Source organism: Trematomus bernacchii, unplaced genomic scaffold, assembly GCF_902827165.1.
Source record: "Trematomus bernacchii unplaced genomic scaffold, fTreBer1.1, whole genome shotgun sequence".
Classification (NCBI taxonomy): domain Eukaryota; kingdom Metazoa; phylum Chordata; class Actinopteri; order Perciformes; family Nototheniidae; genus Trematomus; species Trematomus bernacchii.
In genome coordinates, this window is record NW_022987621.1 from 320941 (window position 1) to 339845 (window position 18905).

An 18905-nucleotide genomic window follows, 5' to 3' on the forward strand; every position below is an offset into this window, starting at 1 on the left:
TCTTTATTTAAAAAAAAACAAAGAGTCACAATATCTGCCAGATTAATGTTGTGTAATTGTAGTATAAATACCAATTAGCATTAAGGGCACAGTTTCCCCATTTCACCAAAGTGATGGACATTTTTACATTATTTGTATTTGAAAGAAAAGCCTTATTCAGGTCTATTCTGCACTACAGAGTTCAACTTTTCACTTTGACTTCAGATAAGAACAGAGATGTATCTAGATGCATACGTCTTAAAGGGTTTTACAATATTCTCATTCAACATCTATATACAACTAAGCTTCAAACAGTACATCTGATTTGATTACATTGTGAGTTATGATTAAATGTTATTAAATTACATGTATGTATGTTTAAATGTATGTATGTTTGCTGCTGTGTAGGCGGTCTGGGAGAGAATACCTTCTATGTAGACTACAAGACAGAGGACGGTTCAGCCAACGCTGGCTCGGATTACGAATACAACGAGGGAACTCTGGTGTTCAAACCTGGAGAGACGCGCAGAGAGATCAAGGTGAGAGGAGAGATGTTAACACCTGACACTGAATGCCTGTGCTTTAGGAGGTGGAGCGAGTTGTCCACCAATCAGAAGATAAATCCCGGCTCCTCTGCATGTGTGTTTTTTAACCTCAAGTCCTCCCAAAGGGACAACCGTCAGTGTATGAATGTGTGTAAATAGGTAAATGTAGACAAGTAGTCTAAATGGTTTGAGTGGTAGGAAGACTAGAATGTTTGTGGTATATTAACCCACCGCAAAAGCACCTAAAAGACAATCACAAATCAAAATAAAACCAAAGACCAGTTTGGTGAGGTTGTGATGCTCGTCAGCTTCTCCTGGGTTGAGATTCTTTGTTCTTTTGTCCAACCACACAGTGTTCTCCTCTCCAGAACAAACACACCACCTGATTTGAGCTCACTGTTTTATTGTTTTTCACAATTTCCAAACAATTCATTCAGGAAATAATAATCACATTGTGGAAACTCTGTTGTATTGCATGGGTGAATAGGACATTTAATGAACTCAGAGGCAACAGATATTTTAAGAGGGGAGTGTTACATAACTATTGAGTCTTTTCAATTTGATAACTTGACTAAATAATTCCACCAGACTCATTAATTAAAGTACTTATATAAATTCAATTATATAATTGATCTATATTTATTTTCTCTCTGTTTTGCTCTGTCGTTGTAAATCCTGTTCAGCGTGTCACTAAGGACTCTAACAGCCTACTGTAGGACTCCTTCATGACTGGTTTGACTTTAAACTGACAATAAGAGAGACCGCATCATTCACAAATTCATTTAAGTCGTTCTGGAGATGAGATGAAACTTTATTGATCCCTGTGGGGAAACAAAAAAATAAGGCTTACATAAACATTATGAAACAGGATATCTGCCATCCCCAAAACTCTGAGCTCAGCGTTTCATCATTGAGAGATTGGAGATATAAGATGATATATTTTTACCTCTGAATAAGAACAGAGCAGCCTCTCAAACACAAAAACTGGATTAACACACAATGAGTTGCCAGCTGAGCAAACATGATGCAGGAGGACTGAGACGCTTTTACATTATGCATAACAATGCTTCAGATTTCTGAGAAACTGCAGGGTGGCTGTGGAGAGATTGGAGGAGATCGGAGAGGGGGGGATTACTAATGAGAGTCCCAGCAGGAGAGACAGCCTGAGGCTGAGGAGAGAGAAGTGTGGGGATAGAAGAGGACAGAGAATACTGCTGGTACTAATCCAGCTAATCTTATGTTAGCTAGTGATTTACTGTATGAACCAGAAGGACCCGTAGGTATGAAACACAGCAGGAAGCTCGTCCTTAAGCACTTACAACGTGTAAAATAATCAGAGGAAAAAAACATTCTATACAGGCTATAGAGAGACTCAGGTGTTCCTATTGGCTGTTCTACAAATATAGATGCATGTTCTAGGACTTCTTAGACTGAACGTCAGCCACTCATTTCAGACTCAACTCATGATGAAATTACATTTGGTTTATTATATAGAATGAAACTCAACAACAATCATAACACTTATCATAAACATTAAAAGTCCATATCACAAGTACATTTACCCAAGTACTACATACTGTACACATTTGAGATACTTGTAATTACTTGAGTCTGTTCTTCTCTTGCTTCTTTAAGCCTCTACTCCACTACATGTGTCTGACAGTTATTATTACACATACAAAGTTAAAAGCACAAAAATCATAATTACATTTTTTCACCTCAACCAACGACAACAGTAACATCTATTATTGTTTCACATTAATGCATGATCAATGAAAATCAAATATTATTGCACATTTTCTTACGGTTATCTGTTTGCATATAGTGTCCTTGAGCACTGGGTAAAGTGCTATATAAATATGATTTATTATCATTATTAAGTAACAAGTAAGTTTCAATGCAGGCATTTTAATTGATATAGTAGTTTCACAATATCAATTACCTTCTCCATGATTACTAAGCTGTTCCTATTGGCTGTTCTACAAATGTAGATGCACCTGAGCAGCCTGACATAACAGTGGAATATCCTGCAGGAAAATGTGATCTTGCAGCCTTGGCAACAACCACTGACACTGCAAAGCACCCGAAAAAATCACAATGTCCATTCAATAAAAAAATGTAAAAGTCTAACAATCGGCGAAGCATTTCAGAGATGGAGAGAAACATTTTCTAAAAGGTAAACCTTCTGATTAACGTCGTTTTTGAATACGTCAAAGTCACGCAATTTCTGCTAGCCTTTCAAAAGCCAAGGAATTGAGGAATGAAATTGAAATGTAACCAAATGTAATCAAAGCCATCTTGTCCATAGTCACGACTGATGTCTTGAATGAAAAGCATATGATTGCAGGAGGAAGAGACACGGTGAGCCGGGGATGCTCCGCTCAGATTCAAAGATGAAAAGCAGTGTGAAGGCCGGGTGAGGAGAGTGATGCAAGAGCCTGAGAGCCACATTAAAGAAGCATGGGGGTGGCTGGACTAGAAAAACACACACTTAAAATTGGCTCATCTCCCATGTGGGAATAGATAGCAAAACACTTAGTGGGTACATTAAAAAGGTCAGTGTCATCTATTTCAACAGCATTCCAGTGGGTTTCATCGATCAGTGTCAGAAATAAGCAGCGGGGAAACCAATTAAACTTGAATGTCTCACTCAGTTCCACTGTGTCACTCCTCTGCTGATTAGACCTGAGACATGGGGAGACAGACCCAATTAAAGGTCTTGTTGTCAGCACTCTTTGTTGTAGCCAGTCAAAATCATTATTATATAAAACCAAAGAGAGACAACTATTCACAGAGTTACAGAACAAATCTAAATCTAATTGGAAACACAGTGAAGAGATGGAAGTGCAGCAAGATCAGAACAGGGCTGCCAGTTAAACAAGTGTGGACACATTGATGCAAATGTTATCCATTATTTCCTTCAGCCAACACCTCTGTATACTGAAACTACAGGACTCTCAAAGGTGCATTTATTCTGTTTATCATTATGAAACACAACTACCTGATTATGTTAAAGCAACAAAACTACTTGGTTAGGTTTAGGAAAAGTTTTGGGTTAAAGTAAGTATGGGAAATATTTAGCACTTCCAAAGTTAAACTAGGAACCATTCTATTTAACGTTGTCGAACAAAAATACTTGTCTGTAGACAGTAAAACAACTCACTAAGCTTTAAGCAAAAAACAAAACTGGGTTAGGTTTGGGAAAAGTGTTTGTTGTTGAACATATGTTCTTGTTACTGTTTTATCATGCAGTGTTGGAGAGCATCATAAGGTATGGTATCACTGCCTGGTATGGTAACTTGACAGTGCAGTTGAAGTCACAGATCGCTCGCCTGGTACAGACTGCTATGAAAATGATGGGGGTCAAAAAACATCCATCTCACCAAAACATATATGAGCAGTTCATTATTAGACAGGCACAACAAATTGTGTCTGATCCCACCCACATACTCCACCCAGAATTCCAGCTCCTACCGTCTGGTAGAAGATTCAGGGTTCCCAAGAGCAGGCTGAACCGCTGTATTGCAGGGGTTAAATTGGGTATATATAACGATATATATGTTAAAACTTTTCTCGTTCTTAATATAGACTATATTTAGGGTCGATATGTGTTGACTTTACTTTAAAATAGCAGATCTCTGTGACCGGATATAGTTTGTCGGCGTAGTGAACGTGTGTCTGCTCCGATCAGGAGCTGCAGCACCGCCCGGACTTAGCTGCGGCTCCTCCGTGAAGAGAGTCTGCGGCGGTGTGTGAGTGTGTGTGTCCAAAGAGTCTGCAGCGGTGCCGCCAAACCCCCCGACCCGTCTTGTAACACGGAGCCCGTTTCTTAAACCATGCTAAATGTATGTGTGTGCATAAAGCTGAGTCATAATTAATAGTTTACAGTGAGATTTACTCACATACTTTTCACCATACTCGCGCAACTGAAATTTGAACTCAGATTTCCACACAAATGATCTTTAGCAAGTGTGCAGAGCAATGTTGATTTAAAATAGCAATTTGAAGGTTGGATATTTAAAAAAAAATGTGTGTTTAGGGCTGTCAGTCGATTAAAATATTTAATCGCGATTAATCGCATGATTGTCCATAGTTAATCGCGATTAATCGCAAATTAATCGCACATTTTTTATCTGTTCTAAATGTACCTTAGAGCAGTGGTTCCCAAACTTTTTGTGCCCAAGGCACACCAAAGGACAAGTAAAAATCTCAAGGCACACCTATTGTGCAAAATAGCCCTAAAACACGTGTTATCACTCATATCATGTAAAATATCTGTAAATGTGCATAATTATTTACTAATGCCAAATAAAATGTGACAAAGACAACTATATTACTCGTGAAATATTTATTAACGAAATATTTCAGAAATTAATTTGAAACTTTATCAAATTAGGCTTCATCAAAGCAGCAACACACTCATTTAAACCAGTCAGGTCACAAAATAAAATGTTTTGGAGGATCAGGCTTTGGTGGTCGGCTCCCATCTCGGCGCACAGCTGGGAGAAGAGGCGAGATTTCAGGGGCCTTGATTTGATGTAATTCACCATCTGCACAGCCTGATTCAGCACCTCAGTCAACTCCGGGGGCATGGTTTTGGCAACTAATGCCTCTCTATGCAAAATGCAGTGGTTTGTCACGATATGTGGGTTTTGTGCTCTCACCTTAGCAATACATCCTTTCACTCTCCCCGTCATGCTTGCCGCACCATCTGTGCAAAGACTGACGCACATATTCCAGGTCAGACTGTTCTCTTTTAAATAGTTATTAGTTACCCTGAATATTTCTTCTCCCGTAGTATGGCTTTCCATTTCTTTGCAAAAGAAAAACGTCTCTTTGATAGAGTCAGCATTAGGGATGCCAGCGATTATTCGATTTTTCGAATATTCGTTACAGTCTCCATAATCGAAAATTATTTTTAAAATTCGATTTTATTTATATATATTTTTATTATTATTTATGTTTTTCTTTTCTTTTTTCTGGCTTAGTTTCAACCAAAATATAGACTAATGCTAATAGTAATAGTATTAATAATTGTAAATGGCCATTGGTCACACCACCAGTTTGTTTTACTGTAAACTTGGAGGAAGAGTGCAGACTGCTGCTGCAGCCTGCTACACACCGACCCCCCCCCCCCCTCTCTCTTCGTCACACGATATACAGAACAGTGAGAACAACACAACTAAAGATGAACAAAGCGGCATGTTCAAAGAAGAGAAGTGACAAGTGCAAATGAAGTCAAATGCAAGCTCTGCGAAAATACTTTTTTTTCTCTCCCGCGGGGGGGAAGGGGGGGGGGGTGCGGCGAATAATCGAGTAATATTCGACGCCAGGGCTATCCGATTTTCGAATTTGAAAATTTGAATTTCAGTTTCTGGCATCCCTAGTCAGCATCAACATATCTGACGTTTGCCAGAAGTTGGGCAGCCCCACTTATGTCAGTAGGTTCGTCTATTTGTAGGGAAAATCTGACGCTCGCCACTGAAGCCATAAGACAGGTAACTTTCATGATACTGTCTGCTGACAGTTTTTTTCCTCTTTTCTTTCGGTGGTGGGTTGTCGGCAGTCTCTGCACTGGTGGTTGGTGGTTTGCTCCGCACAAGAAAGCGCTCCATTTTCCCTCTTGCGTGTTTCTCTGTTTTAATGTTGTCCTTCAGCCTTCGATGTGTCACGGTCTTATAATTCCCACCTGCAACTGCGTTAACAGCGAAATATGGGGTTCTGTGAGGATTTTTTTTAAAAGAATTGTTTTTAGGTATAGAGTTTGCCTCTGTATTATGAAATGAGTGCATACAAAGTACTGATATAGTAAATTAAAAAATAATTATTTTTGTGTAGTTGTATATTGCAATAATAACGTATGGTTGTCACAAAATCCCACGGCACACCCGGACTTGCCTCACGGCACACCGTTTGGGAACCACTGCCTTAGAGGGATATTTTTCAAGTTTTTAATACTCTTATCAACATATGAGTGGACAACTATGCTTTATATGTTTGTTTAAAATCATTTGAACAATGACAAATATTCTCATGAATATTAAACACAACAACCTCTGAACATTACAAATATTCGCCTCAATTCAACCTAGAACCTCTCTCATACAATAATACAATACTGTGTGTGTGTGTGTGTGTGTGTGTGTGTGTGTGTGTGTGTGTGTGTGTGTGTGTGTGTGTGTGTGTGAGAATGTGGAGACACTGTGATGGATCGTTGGAGCTATGTGCAGCTCAAGGCATATATGCCTGTGTGTATGAGCTGTGTTGCGCGCACTATCCGTGCTGAGTGTGCTGTCTGGCTACCTGCATAAAGTCAAGTGCTCGGCGCAGTTGTCGGCGAAATGTCGCTCCTCTGTTTTCATTGAAACAGCTCCTTATATCCGTTAGCTCAGCTAGCTAGCACCAGATGCTAACAACAACACGTAAGGTGTGCTTCGCTCGCGCCACACATACACACACCCTCCCGGTCCTCCCGATGGCCAGTCCGGGCCTGCCGGTGAGCGTGGAAGTGTGATCTGCCACAAGCGGGCAGCACGAGCGGGGCTGTCAGCATCAGCTTGTAGATGGTATTTTAAACTCGATGCGCTCTGAAACTACGGCGGCCGAGGACAAAAAATACACATGCGTTAATCGCGTTAAAATAATTAGTGGCGTTCATTTTTTTTTGCGTTAACGCGTTATTAACGCGTTAAATTTGACAGCCCTAGTATATATTAATAATTTAAGATGTAAATTAACTTATTTGTAGTACTTTTTCTTTTTACTGTGTCATTTGGTGGCATCAATATGTGCATTTGATACAGATAATGGAGCAGAACTTTAGAGCCTCATATACAGTATAGCCCTTAAGGTCCAATAATGAGATCCTCGACCTCCCAACCCCCCTCGCACCTCCAAACAGAGCCCCCCCCCCCCACATATCAAATCCAAACTTAACCCCTGGCTATAAGCACTCATTCCTGCCTATGTCCATTAAGTTTCTTAACACTCACATGTAATGTGATATACTTTTTAAATGTTTGCCATGAGGGTTGTGCAACAGGTCTCCATTGTCAGTATGTGCGTCTGTGTATTGTGTTTTTTCAAACGGTTTATGAGTGATGATATGTGTATGTATTTTAATCTTTATTATATTTGTATATATACATGTATGCGGAACTGCAGGACGGAATCCAGAACAAATGTCCTTACGGGGACAATAAAGTATATCGTATCGTATCGTATTCTTAAAGGTAGGGTAGGTAAGAATGGAGAAACCAGCTCGAGTAAGCTAGAATTTGAAAGTACACAACCGAAACAAAATTTGCCCCTTCCTTCAGACTTCCTTACAGAGCCCCTCCTCCAACACACACGAACGCGCACATGACCAATGAGGGCACGAGATAAGTTTGTGCACGAGATGGAAGGCTGACAGGCAGGTAGGCCATCCAATTATCTGCCGCGGGCCAAGGCAGATAATTGGACTTGCTTTTTACAGCGCCACGGCTTCCACAGATGACATATTTGTATATATTTATTGTCAAAGCATTTCATTTATTCATTGCTATCAGGATGTTAAGAGCATTCCATGGAATATAACAAAAAGTTTTTCTGAAGTGAATTACCTACCCTACCTTTAATACTGCATCATTTATGACGTAGTATATGATGAGTTTGATACACCAAGAAATAGAAAGAAAAATATAATTGAATACTTTAGAACAGGGGTCGGCAACCCCTGGCACGCGTGCCACCAATGGCACGTGGCACCGTAACCAGTGGCACACTAGGAATAAGTGGAATAAGTGTGCAAAATATTTAAATTTTATTTTCGGATCCTGAACGAGACCGCCGCCAGAGCGCCTCTCCCCGTTACCTGCAGAAGGAAGCCATGCACGCAATGCAGCCCCGCTCTGTTTAACTCCAGGTGACTTTCTGCCGCTTTCCTCCGTAATGCAGTGCTGATAGTTTCACCACAGAGGAAAGCATTTCACAAATTGCAGTACCCATAAGGAGCTGTAAAAATGCCGCAGTTTTTGCGTGGCGATCGATATCGGCCGATACTCACTCTCTGCCGATCGATCGGTGCTCTCTAAAAAGGCCGATCGCGAGACGTAAAATACATGACACTTTTCTCTGTGTGCAGCAAAACAAGCTCGACAAAATGGCTTCACCAGTCTGGCAGTATTTTAAGGTGTCCGAAAATGACAATAAAATAGTAATAATATTATCCAAAGTTAATGTAAACTTGAATAATGTAGGCTACTTCATTTGAATGTAACAATTATGTTGGTTGTTGTTTGTGGAAGCGCCAGTGAATGAGCCCCATTAACTGAGTTTTAAACATCACTTTTCACGAGCGTTTTCGTCGAGCTCTTCACCCCCCCCCGTTGATAATTCACGATCGTCGGCACGCTGATTGAATGGCACTTCATATCAAAAAGGTTGCCGACCCCTGCTTTAGAACCTAGCTGATGCAAAAGAAACAATATAACATCAATTATATATTATTACGCGTTCATTTATTTTCATTGAAATTTCATCAGTCTGTTAATTTATATTGACTAATTTAATCAATTCACCTATAAAGTAATACAAAACTAAAAACATTTGATTTAAGTTTATCAAATGTTTGCAGAGTCCGAGATTACACAATAAAAAGCAGCTGAAGCAGGAAATACTCATATTTCAGAAGTTTAAGTGTGTCGCTTTTGTTTCACATATATGGGACATTTCAACAATCAGTCCATTCTCAATTGTTTTCAAATGTTCTGCTGCTGGTCATATAATCAGTGAACTACTTATTGTTTCAGCATTATATCTGAGAGTAAGGGGACTTCGGCTGATAATCGTGTTTTATTCTCCTCTCTGGTTGAACTCTCAGGGTCCTATCCCCTATGTAGTTTTTGCTGCTGCCCCATGGCCAAAACATCTATTATTGCAGGTTTAAGAAACAACCCCCATTCTCCAGCTTAATAGAGTGGTGCACTGACGATGTATTTTTGTAGGCCGGCCCTCAAGTTAGCATTGCAAGGGCTCCCTCGACAAAGAGCAATGGGATGTTTCCATTCTATTTGGGAATATTGCAAAACAAAATTGAGGATATTGTCCTCATATTAATAACACTTTATGATTTATGAAGCACAAATACAATTACCAGAAGTAAAAGGCTAATTATATATCCTGGAAATGAACTACATCACTTGTCACATATGATTTAGGATTACAAAAGACCCCCATCACCCCAGCCCAGTGGCGCGCCAGGGTATGGCTGGGGTAGGCTACAGCCATACCAAAAAATGGCTTAGCCCCACCTTAGCCCCACCATGAAAAGTGATGTTAAAGTAAGCAAATTCAATTAAATAATAAGCAAAATGCTAAATGTTGAGAACACGGATTGCGAAAATATACGGGTCGTGTCCACAACACACAAACTGATCCTGCTGTAACAATAAGTGCACGCTACTGATGCAATATGGTTGAGACCATTCGGGGTTATGCTAGAAGAGGGGTGCAAGGAATAGTCTAAGTCAGGGGCGCCCAACCTTTTTTGAACCGAGAGCTACTTTTAAAGTTGCCAGTCTGCCGAGATCTACCAGTCCAAATAGAGAGGCGTAGCCATTACTGACAGCGTACTACCAGGTAAATACACACTTCTACTTGTATAAAACTGACCTTTGTACGATTAATACTTCATAAAATACTGCAGATCCTTTATCTTACCTCTTTCTAATCTACACACATACAAGTATTTAACTGAAGTTACACAACAGTGTTGTTGATACAGAGTTGGAGTTTATTCACACGTCACAAACTACAGTGGGTCATGTTTTCAAGAAACATTGAACAGTGCTGCCACATATGACACAGGAAAAAAAGAAAAGACTCTGAACCCTTTCTTTGCCATTATATAAAAATAGTGTTGCTACAAAAGTATAAATTAGGCTTACTCATAAAACAACTCAGATCTGAAGCTACACAGGAATCTGCTGCCAAAGTGCAATAAAAAAGACAACATTAATAGAATCAAACCCTTTGTTGCATTTTAGTAGAGTATAAAAAGAAATGCCTTTAAAATAGGATGGAAGCAACACTAGTTTCTTAACCTGAATTGATAATAGACTATAATCAATTTAAGTTTGCATTCTTATACCATTTTGTACAATAATTATAATGAATAAGTTCAAACAAACTAAAACTTACAGCTGATTAATAACGGTATCTAACTTGAGTTTTTATTATATCAAAAACCTGTTGAAATGCTACTGTTATTTTTACTGTCCCCAAAAAGCGCGTCGGCAGCCTCCAGGAATGCTTCTTTCACAACTTCGCCGTCTTTGAAAGACTTAATGTGTTTCGCAAAACGTGACTGACACGATAAGATGCTATGGTAGCAGCCTTGCTCTTGTTGTTGGGCCTGGTGAAAATGGACTGCTGTGCATTTAGCTGTCCTTTCAGGTCCCTCACCTTTTGGGAGCGTAGGGCAGAATTAGGAGGGAATTCCGTCTCGTAGCGTTTGTGCACTGTTTTGAAATGCCGCTCCTAAATTACCCTTCTTCGGTAAAGCCACGCTCGCATTGCAGATGAGACAGATGGACTTTGAATTGGAATAGATAAAAAAATAATCATCCTCCCACTCGGAGTGAAAATGATATATTTTGGGCTTTTTTGCTTCTGCCATAATTGCGGACTTGTGTTTGTGCGGACTGTCACTCCTGTTGACCCGGACAACATCAGCTAACTAGTGCCCACTGCCCACCAGCTGAGCCCCGACACATGGGGTCACGCCAGCCAATCACAAAGCTTTGATGCGTTCAAGTGCATTATTCTGGCACAGGAAGATTATGTTATAGGTAGGACATTAACAATAAAACAGAATATTGTTGTTCTATTTTTAGACACATCTCGCGATCGACCGGGAATCTCCCCGCGATCGACCGGTTGGGCACCCCTGGTCTAAGTAGTGGGGGAGTTTTATACACTAAAGGTGTCGAAATTATCAGGCGTTATAATATCAGTGCGGCCGCGGTCAGATCAAAATGCCTCCGAATGCAATTTGAATAGACCTACAGCCAATCAGAGCAACGAAACGTTGGGTCTGCGTCATGCCTTATTGATTGAGATCAATCGAAACCGCCATTCAGTATCCCCATTGGATCTTCAACGTGTACTATCATACGTCACATTCACAGTGATCCCTTTTTATTTACTACAAGACAAATGTGCCGTTTTATTTCATACAGTTCCATTTTGATTGAGACTGGGAAATAATCTAAACCTCACGCGTGGCATTTCACTGTTTCACGGGGGGCGATATAGCGTGTATGTAATTACATTGCAAATACTGACTTGAGCACCACCACTGTATGGGTTAGCCCTACCATAGATTAGCCAACAAAAATACCCTGGCGCCGCCACTGCCCCAGCCACTAGAGATGGCAAATCCGGATCCTTTTACGGACTCAGGGTCTTCTGAGTCAGTCATTGAAGAGATCCGGATCATACAAGTCATTTGAGTCATATGAGTCAGCATCACCAAGACCGTAGAAATCCTATCGGTGAAACCGAAAAGTTGTTGCATTTCATGAGCATATTAAACTGACGTTATATTAACCTCCGCTACACAGTGTATTTTGCTTTAATAAAAAATGTTGATCACAAAAAAAAGGGTTATTTTGCGATTTGGCAAATCTGAGTCTGCTGTTGACTCGTGCATGAGGACGAGTCTGCTGGATCTCTGGATCTGCTGCTATATGGTTACGGCTCTGAGTCCGCACGAGTCTGCTGTGTTTTGCACAGTGAGTCAGGATTTGCAAATCTGAGTCTGTGAAGTTCCGCTGACTAACTCGTAGGCTACTGGTCTCTCTCGATCATTGACCTGGATTCACGGATCCCGCGATTTTGATTAAGTCCATTATGTTTCCGGCTCTAAATGAAGTTTCAGTGTAGACTTCTAACAAAATTGTCATGTTGTGCAACAGTCTCCTGCGTGTAATAGCTGCATTTCCAATAAGGATCTTACTTGGCAAAACGTTTATTTTGAACATAGCACACAAAAAGAAACAAACAATGACAAATGATAGAAAATTGCACAACAGTTAGAATATATAAAATTTCTTAATTATACAATTATTATTATTAAACATATAATTATATCTAATCATATGCCCCCCATATTTTCTCATGGACTGCGTAATCATTGCAATACTGGTGTTTGTATGTGTTAAATGTGTGTAAAGTGGTGTCTTTTGCTTTAATAAAACATATTGATCACAAAAAAAGGGTCATTTTGCGATTTAGCGAATCTGAGTCTGCTGTTGACTCGTGCATGAGGACGAGTCTGCTGGATCTCTGGATCTGCTGCTATACGGTTACGGCTCTGAGTCCGCACGAGTCTGCTATGTTTTGCACAGTGAGTCAGGATTTGAGAATCTCTGAGTCTGCTGTTGACTCGTGCATAATATAGCCGCGGGAGCCGGGTGCTGGAGGAGGGGCTATGCTCGTGCACATGACGAGTATGGATCTCTGGATCTGCTATGCTATTACGGTTAGGAGCCGTCGGCTCCTCTGAGTCCCCACGAGTCTGCAGGAAGTTTCACTGATCCGCGTCCCCTGAGCCAAACGATCACTTCTGGCAGCTATCCTACTTGCTAAAGGGTAGATGGACTGGGGTACGTTGTAATGTGATTTTACATGTTATAAAGAGAGTAGCGAGTGACGCAATTTATAGTTTTAATTTGTACGTCACACCAAGTGTGGGACTCAAAGGACTCGGGTTAATGGAGAGGGGAGACTCGTCACGACCAGCTCATTTCTAGGATCCGGGTTAATGATCCGGATGAATCAGGACTCGCCCATCTCTACCAGCCACAAACTGTTCTGTCTGCTGCCGTCTGGCAGGTGGTACCGCAGCATCCGGACTTAAACCACCAGACTCAACAACACAGTCTCACTCCCTGATAGTCCAATAGCGACGCTTGGTCAGGGTCTTTTGGCGTGCAGTTGTGACGCACCGAGTCTCTTTCAGCTTCATAAACGGACGCAAAGAGCTTTCAACTGATTGCAATGTATTCCCATCGGCGGCGGTATTTGACGCTCAGGGAAGCACCGCATCAGTCCATGTCAGCGGTAGTTAAAGGCAATGTGAGCGTCCATTCCCATTGGAGGATTTTACACCCGGAAATAAGTATTCTCTTTACTGTCGATTGATTTTACAGTGATATCTGCACTACTCATCAACTCAAAAACACCAGATTATCCTTGTTAATTACACAACATTGATTGGTTTAAATTGTGTACAATGCTTTTGTATTTTTCCCCTTCGATTCGGAGAAACAAATATGTTGTTGGAGTTTAGGATGGCAGAACACACTACACTACCCATAATCCTCAGCTATCGTTTAGGACTACACCAGCCGCTTTGCTTGACAAACCCCGTGATTAGTCCTTAAGCTCTGTGATTGGATGTTGGAGTGGCAGTGCGCAAAGTTTACGCCGAGCGTCAAACAGCACTTTGAAATGGAATGAAACCCATCGACGGCACACTATCCAAAACTGGACTCGAACATGTCCACCCCACCCCCCAGAACTACACATGCTGACTATATGTGTGTTTCGCAACATATTCTATGGCGCGTCTCTACTAGGAATTGTAGTTTGAAAAGATGTTTTCGCAGGGCTGCCCCTGGCCAACTTGTGGCCCCACGCAAAGTTATATGATGAGGCCCTCTGTGTTGCGAGCGTCTGGGGGGGGGGGAGGGATGCTAGTGGAGCCTCGCAGCGGCGAAACTGTGGCGCGCTTACACTGTAAGTGCGCCGCATTTGCGCTTCAGATGAGGCTCCCTCTGCAAAATGAAGCACCCTCCGCAAGATGAGTATGGGCTCAGAACAGTCTCATAATACACACATGCACACAGAAGGATTCACACTTGTATTTCCGGATCCACACTTGTGTTTTTCAATGCACACACAAATGTGTTCCGTTTCATATATATGTAAATAAAATCCAAATACAGAAAAAAGTTTTACATATGTATTTTTGATCCTCACATATTTGTTTTCCGTTTAAAACCTCTGCACCTGCAAACACAAACCGCTTTCTGTGCATGGATCGCTGTGCATTCGTGTGTGGGTTTTTTGAGACTCCCCTGACGGTGACCCGATTCGTACTTGTAATTTTTTCTATCTATAGCCAATCAGATGTCTCCTAAATTCTAAGCCAATCACATGAGCGCGCCCCCACGAGGGTAGATTTCTTGCGTTCATGACGTAGCACTTCATGTACGCATTTTGCGCTGTCCGGAGCTGACAGGTCCATGGAGCCTGCCTGCAGGCGCTAATCTCAGGACACTTCCACTCTCAGTACATTGCCACTTTCCGAGCAGGAAATGCACGCAAATACAAGCCTTTATATTATTAAGGTACAGTGCCACTTTCCGAACCATTAATGAATGCTTGTGTACACAAAAACGGCAGGCAAAACCGTTTTAAATGTGTGTTTCCTGTATGGCGAATACAGCTGCTTTATTTATGTCTGTATGAAGTTGTTGTGAGTGTGGAGGGAGCAGCTACAGGTTAGCTTAGCCTAATCGATCAGTGCACTACGAAGCCAGTGCTAGACAGTGAACTGTCAACGGGGGGGGGAGCCCCGCCAGTCATTATCGGCCGATATTCACTCTTAATAGTTTGATCGGTGCTCTCTATAAAGGCCGATCAGGAGAGCTGGATCTGATCGATATGGACATAAACGCGAGTGAAGTTTTAGCGAGCTGCATGAGAAACTGACGGGCTGTCAGGAGAGAGGAAAATAGATGATCCTTACTCCCGTGTTATTAGCCATATCCAGTCATAGTCCGGTAATTACCTGCTAACGGAAACTCTGCTACACAATTCTTCTTCTTCTTATTATTATTATTGAAACATGACCGGTAAGTTTCAAATTTTTCCGGTAAAATTAATTCTGTCCGGAAACCCTGCTCCGGACAGCGCAAACTGCGTATATGAAGTGTCATGAACGCAATAAATCATACCCTCGTGGGGACCCGCTCATGTGATTGGCTTAGAATTGAGGAGACATCTGATTGGCTATAGATAGAAAAAATGACAAGTACGAATCGGCAGGGTTGCCAACTCTCACGCATCTGGCGTGTGACACACGCTTTCACTCTCAATCTCACGCTCTCACGCTGCCCAAACTATTTTCACGCCAAAAACAAGAATACCGAAGACTAGAAACGGTTTTGAAAACTTTTGTCACGTAGTGATCGTCTTCTCAATAGAACATCTTTGATAATGTCTTCTGGCCAATCAGAATCACGATAACGGCGTGGTGTTGTTGCAGGAAGTCCCGACGGAGAATACTTTTGCGGTAGTACATCTCTATACATCGATACAACATTACGTGTTGATAGAAATCAACACGTAATGTTGAGGTGCAGAGGTTTTAAACGGAAAACAAATATGTGAGGATCAAAAATACATATGTAAAACTTTTTTCTGTATTAGGATTTTATTTACATGTATATGAAACGGAACACATTTGTGTGTGCATTGACAAACACAAGTGTGGATCCGGAAATACAAGTGTGGATCCTTTTGCGGATCATGAAATACAAGTGTGAATCCTTCTGTGTGCATGTGTGTATTATGAGACTGTTCTGAGCCCATAGATGAGGCCCCCTCCGCGAGGTGAGGCCCCACGCAGTCTGCGTGATCTGCCTGTAGGGAGGGGCCCTGCGTTTTCATATTTCCCATAATTAGAAGTTGCCAGTATTAAACTGTATACATCCCTGGAGGTTTAGGGGATGGGAAACACATTGGTGTCTCTATACAAGTCATTGGAATATGATATATTAGATAAATAATTTGTAAATTGCAGCCAGATTAATGTTGTGGATGTTGTTTCAAAAGTTCAGGGGCCTCATTTATAAAGCCTTGCGTAGGATTGGCGTGGGAAGGTTGCTTACGTAGGACAAAGCAAATAAATACGCAGACATCTTCCGAATTCATAGAAGACTGCGTACCGGCACAGGACTTGCGTACGGCACATCCTACGCCAGTTTCCCTTTATAAATCACAATCAACTCGAAATGCGGCGCAGCTTTTGCGGGCTTCACGTAACGCCCATATTTGCCTATAAATAGTCAAACACCCATTCATTCATTCATTTAGACTGCATGAAGAAGATCGCAGGAAATTACGACAGAACAGCTAAAAAAGACATCTCACACCGTGTCAGATTTTGGTTATTTTGGGGAGGTCGAGATAAATCATATTGTTTGGTGGATGCAGTTTGAACCAGAGTAGCAGCATGGAGGTCGGATCGTCACCAAAATAAATAAATAAGTGGTCCGAAAAAAGTTAATGACAAAAGAAATACACATAGCCTAACCTTCCTCAGGCAGTGTGTTTGTACCGGGGACAGGAGACACCCCCTTGATGAGAAACTGTAAGAAATGATCGGGGAATCCCTCCGGAGTGGAGTCATGACGACTGGATCTGAATTATTTTGTTGTATTTGGTGGTTTGTGTTCCAGCTGTCGATCAGCAACTATATATCCATAATCCACCAGTTAAAGGAAATACAACTAATGTGTTGTGTTATATTAGCTGAACAATTGACCACATATGGTGTTCTTAGTTTCCATACCTCCTGTGTTTTACGAGCGACTTATCAAGTCTTGGCGAACGGCATAAAACATGATTAAACGTGATAGTATATAAAACCATGCTCGTATCTATACAACCTATAGAAATGCAAAACGGCGTCAGTTTAAAGTAATTCTGTCCTTCTGTTTACCGCATCATTTATGAGAAAACATTTCTTAACAAGAGAACATAATCGAGGGGTGATCAATAACATTTCCGTATTTATTTATTTCTCCAAGTTATGTTTTTGTGTGCACTGAGGAGTCGCAAACAGGCGTTTGTTTAATCATTTTAAGATTGGCTTTAATCAATTTGTGAAAATGAATTCTTCATATGATAAATGAGAGGTAACATTCTATTTGTGGTATTATTTCCACATATTTGTCTCCATTCTTCCTTCTGCCAACGGTGTCGCAGTTTCTCATCTCTCCCGTTTGTGTGCTTAGTGCGTACGCATGGGTCAGAGTTTGCGTGGAGGACCGCACATTTTCCCATCAAGTTTGTTATTTATAAATCGCAAACATTGCATAGAAACTGGCGTACGCCATCTTTTGAGCGTACGCACCGTTTTTAAATGAGGCCCCAGGTGTTTAATAGTCTTCTGTTCCTGTGGGATGAAACTGTCCCTGAGTCTGGTGGTGTTAGTCCGGATACTGCGGTACCGCCTGCCAGACGGCAGCAGACAGAACAGTTTGTTGCTGCGGTGATGGGGGTCTTTTATAATCCTGAGGGCTTTCTTTAAGGTTAACCTGGTATTTTTACTCCACTACATTTATTTTAGTTACTTTACAGATTTGGATTAATGATGTGAAATATAAACAACCCTTAAATCAGACTTTAGTTACACCTGAGTAAAATTCAGTGAAGGTGATTGTCAAGTGCCAACAATCAGGAGAGATATTTGGTAGTGGGTGCTTGAAAAGACAAAAAATGTATCTGCAGATAAAGCATATTCATTACTCGTTATTCTCTAATCGTTCATTAAAAACTGTATATAATGGCTATTTTGCACATCCCTTTCAAGATTTCAAGATTTTCAAAGGTTTATTGACATATCATAATACACAACTACGGTGTAGTTATGCAATGAATGAAAAACTTGGGTCGCAGGTTCCTCAACAGTGCATTACAAGACATCTATCAATATGTGCATACCTCCACCATTAAACTGTCATATTCTGCACATTTCTTATACTATCTACATACATCTTATAAGAGTATAATTAATATGTATAATATCAGTTAAAATAAGTGCTTCAACATAGTTAACATTGCAGGAAAGTTGATTGTCAAGTCCCAAAACAAACCATGCAATATATTAAGTTGAGACTTTAAGTACTTTGTCAGGCTTAATATTCAACACAGTCTCACAGCATTTCGTGTTATAGTCACGAAATGAATCTATTGATTCGTGTTCACCAACACGATTTCGCCATTTTTTTCGTGTCACACAGAACGATTTTAAAAGCAATGTAAATAATAACAAATTAGAAGGAAAAAAAATAAATATTTCAGTATTCTGACACAGAACGATTTTAGAAGCAATGTATTTCTATTGGTAGTATGTTTCGTGCCTGCACCAAATAATAACAAATTAGAAGGAAAAAAAGATGACAACAAATACAGATTTCAGTATTCTGAGCCCCATTTCTTTCCCTCGCGGACGGCAAAAAAACTCCGACATTATACAATTTAAAGTGGACCTATCATGCTATATTTGAATAATATAGTGTAGGACCATACCTATATAAGGCA

General features: G+C 40.8%; 1 protein-coding gene across 1 annotated transcript in view; it reads left to right on the forward strand.

Annotated features, from left to right (window-relative positions):
- LOC117484322 (sodium/calcium exchanger 2-like) overlaps positions 1-18905 on the forward strand; it is a 289186-nt gene that overhangs the window by 215727 nt on the left and 54554 nt on the right. The window contains exon 10 of the mRNA XM_034132798.1: positions 388-518. Within this exon, the coding sequence (XP_033988689.1) occupies positions 388-518 (131 nt within the window). The remainder of the gene's footprint in view (positions 1-387; positions 519-18905) is intronic.